At 49.8% G+C, this 15,787-nt stretch overlaps 1 protein-coding gene across 7 annotated transcripts in view; it reads left to right on the top strand.

The window, feature by feature from the left end:
* The window catches only part of GALNT6 (polypeptide N-acetylgalactosaminyltransferase 6), a 36,002-nt gene extending 22,800 nt beyond the window's left edge, over positions 1-13,202 (top strand). For 5 of the 7 annotated variants that reach the window (XM_042946574.1, XM_042946577.1, XM_042946576.1 and 2 more), the window contains exons 5-12: positions 3,529-3,678; positions 4,746-4,980; positions 7,169-7,286; positions 8,690-8,890; positions 9,397-9,528; positions 10,607-10,708; positions 11,720-11,872; positions 12,896-13,202. In XM_042946574.1, coding sequence (XP_042802508.1) covers positions 3,529-3,678; positions 4,746-4,980; positions 7,169-7,286; positions 8,690-8,890; positions 9,397-9,528; positions 10,607-10,708; positions 11,720-11,872; positions 12,896-13,009 — 1,205 coding nt within the window. In that variant the 3' untranslated portion in view covers positions 13,010-13,202. The other 2 variants (XM_042946580.1, XM_042946581.1) reach the window with 2 other exon arrangements.
* The last annotated feature ends 2,585 nt before the right edge of the window (positions 13,203-15,787 follow it).

The raw sequence follows: 15,787 nt of genomic DNA, 5'->3' as shown, positions 1-15,787 counted from the left end.
TTGCGGTTCCATGCAGATTTTAGAATTATATGTCCTAGTTCTGTGAAAAAAATGCTTTTGGTATTTTAATGAAGATTGCATTGGGTAGTAGGGACATTTTAACAGTATTCGTTCTTCCAACCCATAAGCATGGTAGATCTTTCCATTTATTTGTGTCATCTCTGATTTCTTTCAACAATGTCTGATGGTTTCCAGAATACACGTCTTTCACCTCTTTTGTTAAATTTATTCCTGGGTATTTTGTTCTTTTTGTTGCAGTGTTAAATGGGGTTGTCTTCTTGATTTTCCTTTCTGCTATTTCATTATCAGTGTATAGAAACAGAACAGATTTCTGTTTATTGATTCGGTGTGCCACAATTTTACTGAATTCCCTTATCAGTTCTGATAGATTTTTGGTGAAGTCTTTAGGGTTTTCTATATGCAATATCGTGTCTGCAAACAGTGACAGATTTATTTCTTCCTTCCCAATCTAGATGTCTTGTATTTCTTTTTCTTGTCTAATTGCCGCAGCTAGGATTCCCAGTACTGTGTGCAATAAAAGCGGTGAGAGTGCCCTTGTCTTATTCCTGATCTTAGGGGAAAAGCTTTTAGCTTTTCATCATTGAGTGTAATGTCAGCTGTCTGTTTGTCATGTATTGTCTTTATCGTGTTGGGGTATATTCCCTCTCTACTGACTTAATGTTGAGAATTTTTATCATGAGTAGACATTAAATGTTGTCAAGTGTTTTTTCTGAATCTATTGAGATGACTGTATGATTTTTAACCATCTTTTTGTTAATGTGGTGTATCTTGTTGATTGACTTGCATATATTGAACCATCCTTGCATCCCTGGGGTAAATCTCAATTGATTATGGTAGAATTTCCTTCCTTTTAAAGGCTGAATGTTTCATTGCTTGTATATACCACATTTGTTTATTGATTCATCCACCCTTTGCTAGATCTTGTGTAATTCTGTGTTTAATTTTTTGAGGAGCCCCCATACTGTTCAGATTTGTTTTTAAGTGCATTTTTTTTTCTTAAGTAAGCACTACACCCAACATGGGGCTCAAACTCACAACCCCAAGATCAGGAGTTGCACACTTCACCAACTGAGCCAGCCAGGCACCCCTTTAAGTGCAATTTTAAGCCCCAGCAGTGCGATGATCTGATTTATAGTTTGAAGAGATAACTCTGCTGCTCACTGCGGCTGTTATGTCAAGAATGACTGGAAAGAGTGGTGTAGAGCAGAGGCCAGGAGACCAGCTAAGACATCATTGCTGGGGTGACCGTGGGGGTGGAGAGAAAGAACTGGCAGCACTGGCTGATGCACTGATTGTGGTGGGTGAGAGGAGGGAAGAGTCCAGCATGACTCCTAGGTTAAAGCAGCTGGAGAGATGCCGCTACCACATGCTGACATGGGGAGACTAGAGAGGGGAGGAAATCTGGAGTTTCATTTTGGGCGTGTTAGGTTTGTGGTTCTGTTAGACACCCAAGTGAAGATGGCAGGGCCAGGAGAAAAAGACCTAGGAGCCATCTGCAGAGAGATGGTATTTCAAACCATGGGACTGGGTCAGGCAGGTGTGTTAGAGGTCACAGGGGTCTCATAGACTCCAGCCATGAGGAACGGAGCTGGGTTGGGGTGGTGGGGTTTTGAACCTGAATTAGGAGGATAACGTCTAGGGGACGTAAGAGAGTATGGATGGGCTCAGCTGCGTCTCCACCTTCAGCTCTGCTATACTCATCTCTGGGGCATGTGTCCAGTGGGTCCAAGGGTATGACAGGAAGGAGGGGAGTTGTCTCCCACCCCTAGAAGGGTCTGAGGGTGATGCTCAGACTCCCCAGGTCCAGCCTAGCCACCTGAGACTGGAAGGAAGGCGTGGGCGCAGGGCTTTGTAGAGCTCAGCACCCTGTGGGGTTCACAGCTCAGCACTTTGCAGTCTCTTACCACAAAACCCACTTCCTGTGATGTTTTGTCCTTGGGTTATCTCCACCACCATGAACTTCCTCTGAGCGCAGTTAAGCTCTAAGGGGAAACATCAGCCATGCTGAGAAGGTGAGGCTCCTGGTTGGGGTTCCTCCCTCCTCCTTCCTGTTAGAGCCGACCCTTGGGGCTATGGTTAGATGATGAGTCTAGGAGCCCCTTGAGGGCAAGAGCCGCACCAGGCCCAACTTTGCCCTGGATAATGTCTGACACCTGGGCAGTGTGTTAGCATGTGTTTGCTGAGTGAGTGCTAGACCCAAGCTGCCGAATGAGGCTAATTTTGACTTATAAACATCAGGGACAGTACTCCATATTTCAGAACATTTTAATCTTCGTAGAAAAGATTAAGTAAGAAAGTCAGCGTGCGAGCACCTAGTTCAATGACTGGCACATAGTAGGCGCTCAGGTATTTGGGCATAGCGCGCGTGTGTGTGTGAGAGAGAGAGAGAGATATCAATCACACACCCCCAAAATTGATTTGGGGCCCCACAATTTGTATAACACTGCATGTAAAGCAAGGCCTAAGCCCTGGGCTGATCCCACAGCCCAAAACAGAAAGGACACACTCATCTGTCACATCTGCCTTCAACCTCCTCTTCTGAAACTGTAGGCCACTGCAGTATAGCAGTTAATAAGACATAAGGAGGACCTGGAATAGGTTTCAGAATAGAGCTATTTTTAAAGCCCTGAGGATTTCAGAATGGATAACAGGGTTGTGAAGTAAGCCCGCACTCAGAAGGAACTGGAGATCTCAGCAGAGCCGTCCCTCCCTCCCTTCAGAGAGCCTTCCCCACCTCTCCCCAAATCCAGGATGATTGCATCTGCTGCAGGCTCCCCCCAGCCCTGCACTACCTCCGGCAGGTCACTGATTACCTGCCCTGTAATCGCCACTTCCCTGGGTAACAGGCTCACCGTTGTGCCCAGCACAGGGCCGGCCCTTGGTACCTGGTTTTTAAATTTGATTGAAAAGTGGCTCAGTGTCTTTTCATCTTCTTAAAGATTGCTCCATGCAGAGGAGGTAATAGGGAGGATTCGAGTACGATTCTGGCTGCTGATCCAGCAAGCCAGAAATCAACATTGATGTGTGCTCTACCTGTCGGCTCGCTCAGAGGAGCCTGGGAGACGGGGAGTCCTAGATACTGAGACATGACTGCCACAACCTCCAGGTGTGGAAAGGAGACCGGAATCACGGTTCCCAGAGAGGCTGACCCAGAGGATGCAGAGACCAAGGGGCAGCTGGGAGCCTCTGTCGGAAGTTTAAACTTGATTTGAGACCAAAGAAACACAGCTCGGAGGCCCCGGCTCGGAGGTTAGGGAAGGTTCCTAGGTCAACAAGCACAGGCATGGCCAGTCTCCTGGCACGGTGGGCTCGGGGTGGCAGGGTTTGCTTGGCCACACGCGGGACTTCCTCCTTCCACCCCCTCCCATCCTCGGCGCCCGTGGAATTGCTTAGGTCGATAGGGGTTCAGGCCTGCTGGGGGCCCGAAAGCGCCCGGCTTGGCGCTCACAGGGGGGTTAGGTTTGCCACACGGCAGTGAGCTGGCACCGATGCCCCCGTCCCTTCCAGACTACTTGAAGGAACAACTGGAGCAGTACGTAAAGAAGCTGCAGATCGTGAGGGTGGTGCGGCAGGAGGAGCGGAAGGGCTTGATCACTGCCCGACTGCTGGGCGCCAGCGTGGCGCAGGCGGAGGTGCTCACCTTCCTGGACGCCCACTGTGAGTATGGGGGGACCTGGTAGGGGGTGGGGGTGGGGGAGTGTCTGCTCCCCTCCCCCGCCCCCTGGTGGACCGAGGAGCCAGGGCCGGGGCATCCCCGAGGCCCCTGCCGTTCTGGGACTGGAGGTGGCTTGGGATTCACTTCGGCTTCTCGTGCCCTCTTCTCGTCCCAATCCCAAGGATGTTTAATCAGCAGGCACCCATGGCCTTAAAACAACGGTGACCCCACAATTGCTGGCATTGTGCTCTGGAGCCCCAGACTCCTCTCTCCCTCCCTTGCTTGCTCTGTACCTCATTCTGAGCTCAGCCCCTCAGGCCTCCCGTCACCCCTGGGAAGCGGTTTGTGTGGAGCTTTCCCGCAGGGCCACATGGGGACAAAAAGGTCCCCCCCCCCCATTGCCCCAAACCCAAACACCTCCCCGCCGTTGTCTGGAAAGAAATTGTTCCCTAGAAGTGGTGATATGTATTAGGGAAAGCTCTAGACTGGGAGTCAGGACACCTGGGCTTGCCTTCTGACTCTGTCACTAACCGCCTCAGTTTCCTCATCTGTAAAGTGGGAACGAGGATGTCGACCTTACTCACCAACAGATTTACTACTCCAAAGTCCAAATAAAGTAATCTATGCAGTTCCCTGAAGATCTCAAAGGGCCAGACAAGTGAAAGGGATTATTATTCCACAAGTGGATCTGGAGCTTGGGGTGCGGTCCCTCTGGGACAGGAGACACCCCCTTCTGAAATCCACACAGTGGATAGTTAGAAACCCTGAAGTCACCCATCTGGGGCCTTCCCTGTGCTTTGGATCGTTTGAGTTGACCATGTTACTCCCCGCCAGCCCTCCATCCTTCTCTTCAGAGTTACCTTCGCCTTTTGGTTGGGGGCGGGGGCCGGAGAGGAGGGTCTCGGAAGACCTCTCTCTGCTTCCTATAGCTGTGGAGCTTGCCTACGTTTCTCTAACACTAGGGAGTGTGTGGAAGGTTCTCTTGTCCTCCCGAGTCTCCCTGCGGGCGTGGGGCCTGGGCGTGGCTGGGTGTGACCCTGACTGCTGTCTTCCGGTCCCCGGCTTGCAGGCGAGTGCTTCCATGGCTGGCTGGAGCCCCTCCTGGCTCGCATTGCTGAGGACGAGACGGTGGTGGTGAGCCCAGACATCGTCACCATCGACCTGAACACTTTCGAGTTCTCCAAGCCCGTCCCGAGGGGCAGGGTCCACAGCCGTGGCAACTTTGACTGGAGTCTGACCTTTGGCTGGGAGGCTCTGCCCGCACATGAGAAGCAGAGGCGCAAAGATGAGACCTACCCCATCAAGTAAGGACCACGGCCTGCTGAGCCCCACGCCGGCCCCGGGGGACCTGGACCGTCTTACGTCCACATTTATCAGGCACTCTAGGAAGCACTTGACATATTTTCCTTAATCCTCACCCCCTCTGAGGTGGGTACGGGCTGTTGTACAGGCTCCTAGTGGTGAGCAATCAGCCTCAGATTAGGCAGCTAGCAGTTGGTGGAATAGGAAAGCCATCGGGGCCGGCCTGACCCAAAGCCCATGCTGCTAACTGCAACACCGCGCGCTGCCTCACGCCGTAGCTGCTTGCTCTTCCTCACCACTTAGTGTGTGCCAGGCGCTGACCGAAGGCTTTCTGTAGGTCCTCTGTTTATTCCTCCTCACACATGGAAGGCTGTGACTGGCGCCTGCAGAGGTGCTGAGAGATGGTGGGTAGAGGTCACTGTTGAATAGCCCTTGTAGGTCACTACCTTTGAAAAGACTGAAAACGTATTAAAAGAAAATGGACAAGTGTTCTGCAGTTGGGTACAGTTGCCCTGAGCTTTCTTGGTAAAGGGCCAGATAGCGTATAGTTTAGGACCTTCCAGCTACATGCAGTCTGTTGCACGTTACTCTCTGTTGGTTTGGGGTTTTTTTGTTGTTGTTCGTTTGCTTTCGTTTAACAGCCATTTAAAAATGTAGAAACCTTTCTTTGCCCAGAGCTTTGTGAAGCCAGGCCAGCTCTGGCCCATAGGCCATAGTTTGCCCACCCCTGAGCTATAGGGTGGATGCTTAAAAGTTTACCCTCTGTTTAATGCCCAGCTGGGTCTGCCCCTCATTCACCTCCTGTCCTTCCCTCTCCGGATTGCTGGTTGTGTTGCTAGAGACCACAAGTTTATTTTATTTTAATAAATAAATTGAGGGAGACCCTCAAGAAGAAGTAGGTTAGCTCTGAAGTGCTCACCTGAATCCCAGGGCTTTCTGAGGCTTTCTGGGCCTTACTTGGGATGGCTTAGGATGCCTGGGAGAGGTCAGAAGCAGTGACAGAAGGCCTGCCTGAGCATGACTCCTGATTGCAAGTCCTTCCAGAAAGTGGCTCTGGGAGCCAACTCCTACTTCAGGGTGGCAAGAGCATCCATAGGGTAACACTAAGGTCAGGCTCCTTGACCAATCAGTCCAGTGAGCACTGACTGAGCCCCTGCTGCATATAAAGCATGTTGATAGGTTCTAGGTGGATAGAGAAGGTTTTAGGATCTTTCTGCTTGATTGTAGCACATGGAGCCACCCACTGAGGACAGCAAAGCCCTATCCAAGCCAGGCTGGCCACGGTGCAGATGCCAACAGCTAGTGATTATATATAGACTCCTGCCCTTGTCTTCCTCAGGCTCCGACCCTGCCTTCAACTCTTGGCCCCGCCTGTCTTATGAGCAACGTGGTATCTGAATTCTAGAAATGGGACGTTTCTACCAATTTCCCCTACAGTGGATCTGTACCTCCCTGCCTTTGTCTGAAAGCCAGAAGCTCCTTGGAACCTCCAAATGCTCCCGTTAGTCCAAATTGAGCTTAATTTCACCTCACTTCCTACTCTGCTTCCAGGAGCACCTGTTACCGGTTTCCTTTGTTCAAAGCAGCTGGCAGCTTTCCCGAAAGCTAAAATTTCTGGTGCGGAAGGACTAGGCCCTACTAGCACGCCTTTCTAATCCCTAGAAAGGACCGGGGATTCTGAAACAGAAGAGGGTCCATCCAGGTCATATTCGTTCATTCGTGGTTTGAATCCTATTTCCAAAGACCATTTCACCCAGCTTCTGATAACGGAGTTACTACTGTGCTCTAGGAACTTTGCTGCCCCAAAGCAGACAATGGTGCTTCTGCCATCTGCTTCTAGACTGAGCTCTCAGACAGAGCTTTCTAGGCTGCGTGACTAACGTGCACTTGGGCCCTGGTGGCCGGTGCTTAATAGATCCTACCTTGAACGAACGCATCAGTGCCTTTCAGAAGGAGTGATGATAATCACATCTCTCCTTGACCTGGTCCCAGAAGGTGGAGAGAACACAACAGAGCTCTGTAAATATTTGCTGAAGGAATGAGTCCATGGAAGAGGGGCTGCATATCCCAGGAAGGAAGAAAGGAGGCGGGGAGTGGCCGGGCTTTAGCTAACACCGGGTCCTCAGCTTTCCGCACCAGGCTTCTACGCGTCGTCCCCGCCAAAAGATGCTTCTCCCTCTGTCTCCCCAGATCCCCGACGTTTGCTGGCGGCCTCTTCTCCATCTCCAAGTCCTACTTTGAGCACATCGGTACCTATGATAATCAGATGGAGATCTGGGGAGGGGAGAACGTGGAAATGTCCTTCCGGGTGAGAGTGAAGAGGGCTTCATGGGGGAGCCACGGTGTCCCGGGGGAACAGCCTGAGGCCCTGTCTCTCAGGCAGCGGCAGCCACGGGGATATCACATCTGGAGGTGGACTTAGAAGGGTGGCTGTTTCCTGTCCTGGTGTCCGTCCCCTTTCCTCGGTTCCCCCACCCCCGTCCGTGGCAATCAGATTGGACAACGTGGGCCAAATTACTGGGCAGACCTCCTCAGAGAGAAGGGATACTAGTGGTAAAGAACCTGGACACCTGGGGACTGGAGACATCTTTTGTGAGGTCTGTGGGAAAAGTGTGAGCATGAAGGTGGAACAGGGCAGTCAGCAGTCGCTGTCCTTTCTCAGGAAAAGTCGGGTTTCCCTTTCCAGGTTAGAGGGCACAGGCCCTGGTAGCCTTGGAAGTTTCCTACCCTCTGCTCAGCAAGCTCTGTGTTACTGAAGGTGATGGCCCAAACTCTCGTGGACCCCAGAACTCTGAGGGATTCCAGGAATAAGGCAACTCAGGACTAGGTTAGGAAGAAAGAATTTCCTCTCCGTGAAATCCACACAGATCCCCGCACCGGGGGAGAGGTAATTAGCAAGTAGATGAGCTCGTTCATGAAGTCACCTCTCGCCGTGCCTGCACAGATTAATCACATCATTGATGCCTGTGTGACTGTGACTGTGGGCATGGAGCTCTGTCGCTGCTATACTAAAACGAATAACAACATGCTTACTAATCTAAAACCTAAAAAAAAGAGGACACGGGTGGGAGGGATGTCTTAAACCAGCCCACTGGCATAGAGAAGGGTCGCCAGGTCAGTCACCAGCATCAGAAGATTCTGATTGCAGGTTCATCCATGAGCCTCAGATCTCTGTTCAGTCTCTTCCCTAGGCAGCTAATGTGCTAGAAGTCCGGGCGACTACCACAGTGCACCCGGGAGTTGACTACCCTTGCTATGATTGATGCGCCAGGGCTCTGATGGGGTCACAAGCCTCTTGGTTTGAGGGAGCTTGAGTTTTCAGTAACGCCTGGGTGAGCGGATAAACTCAGCATTCCCAGGTCAACACGCCAAGTGCCTAGAGCTTAGAGGAGGTATTCAGACACAAAGTCAGGCGACTGTCCTTTCTCTAAAGTGGGCCCTGACAACCCTCAGGACCCCACAAATCTCCATTTGCTTAAATCGGAGTTGAACTAACACTAGAGCTAGGAATTGCATAGTCACGGCCTAGGAAGAATCCTGGTCAATGTCCTTTCCGCCCCCCCCCCCCCCTCCTTAGGAGAGAGAGCAACATTGCCCTGAGTTCTTAGACCTGGGACCCTAGTACCCTGGGAATAGAACAGAGCTACTTGGGGGAGGGGACAGTGACCCACTACTCCCCTGAAGGCCCGATCTTGTGTCCTCTTGTGGCAGGTGTGGCAGTGTGGGGGCCAAATGGAGATCATCCCCTGCTCTGTGGTAGGCCACGTGTTCCGCACCAAGAGCCCTCACACCTTCCCCAAGGGCATCAGTGTCATTGCTCGCAACCAAGTGCGCCTGGCTGAGGTCTGGATGGATAGCTACAAGGAGATCTTCTATCGGAGAAATCTGCAGGCAGCAAAGATGGCCCAAGAGGTGAGAGGAAATGGTGCTCGGGACGTGTTTGGGTGAAGAGAAGTGCAGAATCCCAGACCATAGTCAAGGGCTGAGTGGTGGAGGCCCACCCATCGCTACCATCTGGTGCATCCCTTTACCCCTCAGACCCTGTGAGCTAGAGCCCAGAGAGGCCAGATTTTGAAGGCTAGTGAATGGGAGGAGCTTTTGTTGGTCCCGCCTAGAGAGTCTTGGCATTTTAAGAAGGGCTTTGCTCTGAGAGGCTTGGTACTGAGGTCTGGGAGAAAACTGATAGGAAAGTCAGGAGATGCAGGAGGAAGGGAGCTATGGGTGGGCATCCGAAAGCCAAGACAGGGAGCTTGGGTTTAGATGTGGGGCTAAGCCAGTAGCCCCAACAGGATCTGAGCAGGGATGAGCAGGAGACCCATTCTGGGAGAAAGTGGCCCCAGAAACTCTTGCCTACTTCAACCATACAAGAAGGCCAAGGCTGGTGGTACTCACCCTTTGGGGGCTGGCTCGGTTGACAGAAATCCTTCGGTGACATTTCGGAACGACTGCAGCTGAAGGAACGACTACATTGTCGCAACTTTTCCTGGTTCCTGCACAACATCTACCCAGAGATGTTTGTTCCCGACCTTAAGCCCACCTTCTACGGAGCTGTAAGTCTTAAAAACCAGCTTGCCCACCCATCATCACAGAAGCCCCGGGAGTGGTCCAAGACCACTTACCCCACAGACGGATGGCAAACAAGAATTGATTTTTATTCTCTACACTCCTTTATCCAAAGGAGTACTGGAAGGCCACTTTGGGGCTTCTAGAGATAGCTCAAACCTTGCAAGGGGAAAACAGCCCATAAGCAGTGGTTCTCAAACATTCACCTGCATCAGAATCACCTGGAAGGCATGTTACAACACAGATTGCTGGGACATCTGTGTGGCTTAGTCAGTTGAGCATCCAACTCTTGATTTTGGCTCATGCTGTGATCCCAGGGTTGCAGGATCGAGCCCCACATCGGGCTCCACGCTGAGCACGAAGCCTGTTTGGGATTCTCTCCCTCAGTCTCTCTCTCTCTCTCCCTCTGTCCACCCCCCCACACACACACACACACAAACACACACACACACACACACACAGAATGCTGATTCAGTAGGACTGGTATGGGGCCTGAGAGTTTCCGTTTCTTTTCTTTTTTTTTTTTTTTTAACGTTTATTTATTTTTGAGACAGAGAGACAGAGCATGAATGGGGGAGGGTCAGAGAGAGAGAGGGAGACACAGAATCTGAAACAGGCTCCAGGCTCTGAGCTGTCAGCACAGAGCCCGACGCGGGGCTTGAACTCACGAATCGCGAGATCACGACCTGAGCCCAAGTCAGATGCTTAACCGACTGAGCCACCCAGGCGCCCCGAGTTTCTGTTTCTAACAAGTCCTCAGGTGGCACTGACAGTCTGGGGATCCCACTTTGAGAACCATTGCTCATAAGGAAATTCGCACGTGCTGAGGGGCTTCTTCCAGGGACCTGGCAGCCTGGGAGCTTGCCCAGCCCGACTGTGCCCAGCCTTTAGGCGAAGCACCTCACTTCGCTATGAACTCCTGGCATCTGGGTTGATGAGCAGAGGAGGAAAATCACAGAGGGGAAATCCAGCCCTGCAAATTTATTCCAGTTGAGCCCCACACCGCACACCAGAAAATTCCTAACTGTGTTATCCTCGTTCCCCTCTGTCCTCACCATTCTGCAGATCAGGAATCTTGGCGTCGATCAGTGCCTGGATGTGGGTGAGAACAACCATGGGGGGAAACCCCTCATCATGTACACCTGCCACGGCCTTGGTGGCAACCAGGTACGCAGCCGCACCTTACCGGGCAGGCCCCAGAGAAGCCTGCTTCTTGAACAACTCCTCTTTTCACAGACCCCTTTCTCCACTCAGAATCATCCTTTCCGGAGGACTGGGGTCGGGGAGATCCAGGGAAAGGAGGAGATACCACCCCTGCCCTCAGAAAGCTCCCAGTCCGAGGGGGAATATATGATACAGGCAGACAAGGTCTGAAGGATGAAGCAGGGACATCTGAGGAGCACTGGGCATCAGTGGTAGGTGCTAGAGAGGGAGTGGGAGGGGACAATTGTCAATCAGGAAGGCTTTCTGGAGGGTGTCAGCTACCGAGCGAAGTTTGAGAGGAACTGTGGAAACTTTCTGAGCACTTGCTCTCCCCCACACTCTGCTTCAAAGCCTCCCCTGCCCAGAAGCTACCGCTCTGATTCTGTCACCCAGCAGTGACCCCAAAACAACCATCTACCGACATGTCACAATAACCTGGCATCCTGGGAATGTACCCCGTGCTTTCCAGTGCCCAGAGCTTCCCTGAGCAATAACTAGTCCTCAGTCCTCCCCCACCCCCAGTCCCTCAGTGTTTGGTAAGCAAGAGGCACCTGACACGGAGCCAAAGCAAGGCAAGGGACACGGAACAGGCTGCCAACATACGCAATCCAAACAAAATCATTATAAGCCATTTCCTGTACCGCTGGCCTGCGTGATGATTTGAGGTGGTACGTTGGCGAGCATTTTTTTTTTTTAATTTTAAACCAAGGAACTAGCATATCAAGCCCACGATCTCACAGATCGCATGTAGAATGGAGTTCAGTTTTTAATGATTTTAAAGAAAAAATCTTAAGCCATGATTATTCCGGTAAAGCCTCGATACGGTAAGAGACCCGAAGGTGGTGCGGGGATCGCGGCAGTCTTGGCACTCAGTCACTCTCTTCCCTCAAAGGCCATCTCTGGCTGGAATCTTAGGGCGGTTGGCCCCGGAAGGTAGTGGGCAAACTCTCCGCCTCCCCTTGTCTTGACTCCTAGTACTTTGAGTACACAACCCAGAGGGACCTGCGCCATAACATCGCGAAGCAGCTGTGTCTGCACGCCAGTGCCGGCACTCTGGGCCTGCGGAGCTGTCACTTCACTGGCCAAAACAGCCAAGTCCCCAAGGATGAGGAGTGGGAATTGACCCAGGTGAGTCAGCAGCCCCGGGAGGCTCAGAATCTAGAATCTGAGGCCGCGACTGCCCCCCACCCCCTCCTCGTTTTCTGCACCTTGTGCCTGAGATGCCGTGTGGTGGATCAAAACGACGGAGGGAGTGTGGAGAAAGCGGGCTCGGTCACAGGCATGGTCCTCAGGGCCCCGGTAGCGTCCGGTGAAGTCTTAGTTCCGGCTGATAGAGAGCTGGGGTTAGGAGTTGTGGTCCATGGCCATCTCTGTCGTGGCTCCAGTATTTTTAGGCCGAACCCAACTAGATGAAGGTGAAGTCACTTATGGTTCCCGCCTGGCCTCCATGTGCCGGTACATACACTGGGTGTGGGTAATCTTGCAGACCCTCTTCCCAAGTGGGTGGTGCCCCCACGTGTCTAGATGAGCCAGCTGGAGCTCAGCAAGTTTGTGACTGGCCCGAGCCCCATCACTAGTAAATAGCTGGCCTGGGATTCGGACCAAGATCCTTCTGGCTTAAAAGCACAGGTTCTTTCTAGTACACCACACTGCCTCAGGGTACCGAATGTCATCTCTACAATACTGGTCCCAGACTAGCACCGCCAGTGAGCCTCCATACCCCACCCTACCCCAATCTTCAGGCCTTGGCTTAGGGGAAAAGGAACCTAATTTTGGGCCTGCCTGGAAGGGAAGAGTCAAAATATGATCAAAGGCAGAAAGTGGGGGTATGTAGCAGCGGCTCAGGGCTCTGAGCCTGGCCGTCCAGAGGAGGGGTTCTCGAAAGCATTAGCCCCACGGTCCTGCCTTCCTCTAGTCCAGCCGCTCAGGCTGAAGCCAGCAGTGGGGAATTGACACTGGCTACAGGTGGAAACTCAGGAATGCATCCCGTCAGGGTATCTGGCATCCAAAGAAAGAAATGTGGAAATGTCCTCTTTGGGCCTTGCTGCATTTCCCTTGCTTTTTATTTATTGCCCCCTGTCAAATTCCCCGCCTAGTAGCACCGTTAGAGATCTGAGGCCCAGGCTGACCCTTTACTGTGTCATCTTTTAGGACCAGTTAATCAGGAACTCAGGATCTGGTACCTGCTTGACATCTGAGAACAAAAAGCCAGCCATGGCCTCCTGCAATCCCAGTGACCCCCACCAGCACTGGCTCTTCGTCTAAGCTCCTCATCACCCCCACAGGAGTTCCCACAAGCCTCTCAGGAAACAGGACTTTGGGGAACCTGATGTTTGAGAACCTGATTATCAGCTTCTCAGTAGGCCTTAAAGATGGGTTTCTTTTTTTTTTTTTTTTAAGTAAAATAAGGTATTTTATTATTGTTTTAATGTGCATTTCTTGGTGATTAAACACTTTTTCCACAAGTTTTGTATAATTTTTTAAAATTTTTATTTAAATCCAAGTTAATGGGTGCCTGGTTGGCTTAGCCACATCCAACTGCAGCTCAGGTCATGATCTCACAGTTCATGAGTTCGATCCCTGCATCGGTCTCTGTGTTGACAGCTCAGAGCTTGGAGCCTGCTTCAGATTCTGTCTCCTCTCTCTGCCCCTCTCTGCTTGTGCTCTGTGTATCTCTCTCTCTCTCAAAAACAAGTAAACATTAAAATAAAATAAAATAAATATAAAATAAAATAAAATAAAATAAAATAAAATAAAATAAAATAAAATAAATAAATCCCAGTTAGTTAACATATAGTGTAATAATGGTTTCAGGAGAATTTAATGATTTCATCACTTAAACTATAATACCTAGTACTCACCCCAACAAATGCCATCCTTTTCTCTTTTTTAATGTTTATTTTTGAGAAACAGAGAGGAGAGAGACAGAGTGCGAGCAGGGGAGGAGCAAAGAGGGGGAGACACAAAATCCAAAGCAGGCTCTCGGCTCTGAGCTGTCAGCACAGAGCCCGATGCAGGGCTCGAACTCACCGGCTGTGAGATCACGACCTGAGCCAAAGTTGGATGCCCAACCACCTGAGCCAGGTGCACCCCAACAAGTTTCTTCCTTAATGCCCATCACCCATTTAGCCCATCCCCCCACCATCCACCTCCCCTCCAGCAACCCTCAGGTTCTATGTATTTAAGAGTCTCTTATGGTTTGTCTCCCTTTCTGTTTTTATCTAATTTTTCCTTCCCTTCCCCTATTTTCATCTGTTTTGTTTCTTAAATTCCACATATGAGTGAAATCATATGATATTTATCTTTCTCTGACTGACTTACTATTTTACTTAACATAATACGTTTCTAGTTTCATCCACATTGTTGCAAATGGCAAGATTTTATTCTTTTTGACTGCCGAGTAATAGTCCATTGTGTGTATATATATATATACCACATCTTCTTTATCCATTCGTCAGTTGATGGACATTTATCCCATGGATAAATGCCTAGTAGTGCAATTGCTGGGCTGTAGGGTAGTTCTATTTTTAGTTTTTTGAGGAACTTTCATACTGTTTTCCAGAGTGGCTGCACCAGCTTGCATTCCCACCAGCAATGCAAGAGATCCCCTTTCTCTGCACCCTCGTCAACATCTGTTTTTTCCTGAGTTGTTAATTTTAGCCATTCTGACAGGTGTGAGGTGGTACCTCATTGTGGTTTTGATTTGTATTTCCCTGATGATGAGTGATGTTGAGCATCTTTTCATGTGTGTGTTAGCCATCTGGATGTCTTCTTTGGAAAAGTGTCTGTTCATGTCTTTTGCCCATTTTTTCACTGGATTGTTTGATTTTTGGGTGTTGAGTTTGGTAAGTTCTTTGTAGATTTTGGATACTAACCCTTTAACCGATATGTCATTTGCAAATATCTTCTCCCATTCCATCGGTAGCCTTTTAGTTTTGTTGATTGCTTCCTTCGCTTTACAGAACGTTTTTATCTTGATGAGGTCCCATAGTTCATTTTTGCTTTTGTTTCCCTTGCCTCAGGAGACGTGTCTAGTAAGGAGTTGCTGTGGCCGAGGCCAAAGAGGTTGTTGCCTGTTCTCTCCTCTAGGATTTTGATGGTTTCCTGTCTTACATTTAGATCTTGCATCCTTTTTGAATTTATTTTTGTGTATGGTGTAAGACAGTGGTCCGGATTCATTCTTCTGCATGTCACTGTCCAGTTTTCCCAACACCATTTGCTAAAGAGACTGTCTTTTTTCCATTGGCTGTTCTTCTTTGTTGAAGATTAGTTGGCCATACATGTGTGGGTCCATTTCTGGGTTCTCTATTCTGTTCCATTGATCTATGTGTCTGTCTTTGTGCCAGGACCATACTATCTCGATGATTACAGCCTTGTGATACAGCTTGAAGTCCAGAATTGTGATGCCTCCAGCTTTGGTTTTGTTTTCAACATTACTTTGGGTATTTGGGGTCTTTTCTGGTTCCATACAAATTTTAGGATTGTATGTCCTAGCTCTGTGAAGAATCCTGGTGTTCTTTTGATAGAGATTGCATTGAATGTGTAGATTGCTTTGGGTAGTATCGACATTTTAACAATATTTGTTCTTCTAGTCCATGAGCATGAAATGTTTTTCCATTGCTTTGTGTCTTCTTCAATTTCTTTCATAAGCTTTAGATAGTTTTCAGTGTATACATCTTTTACCTCTTTGGTTAGGTTTATTCCTAGGTATGTTATGGTTTTCGGTGCAATTGTAAATGGGATCGATTGCTTGATTTCTGTTGCTTCATTATCGGTGTATAAAAATGCAACCGATTTCTGTATGTTCATTTTATACCCTGCGACTTTGCTGAATTCATGTATCAGTTCTAGCAGTTTTTTGGTGGAGTCTTTCGGGTTTTCCATGTCGAGTATAAAGATGGATTTGTAAACCCAGTGGATATCAAGGCAGGACCTTCCTATTCCTTGCAACATCACAGAGCCCCTTCTCTTTGCTCCACATTGATGGAAGAAACAGTCAGAACCTGTGATACTTGGCTTAGAGCTTGCCTTCTGTCCTAGAAA

Source organism: Panthera leo, chromosome B4 (assembly GCF_018350215.1).
Source record: "Panthera leo isolate Ple1 chromosome B4, P.leo_Ple1_pat1.1, whole genome shotgun sequence".
Lineage (NCBI taxonomy): Eukaryota > Metazoa > Chordata > Mammalia > Carnivora > Felidae > Panthera > Panthera leo.
The sequence above is the reverse complement of the archived record's forward strand: the minus strand, read 5'-3'. Positions and strand labels throughout refer to the sequence as shown.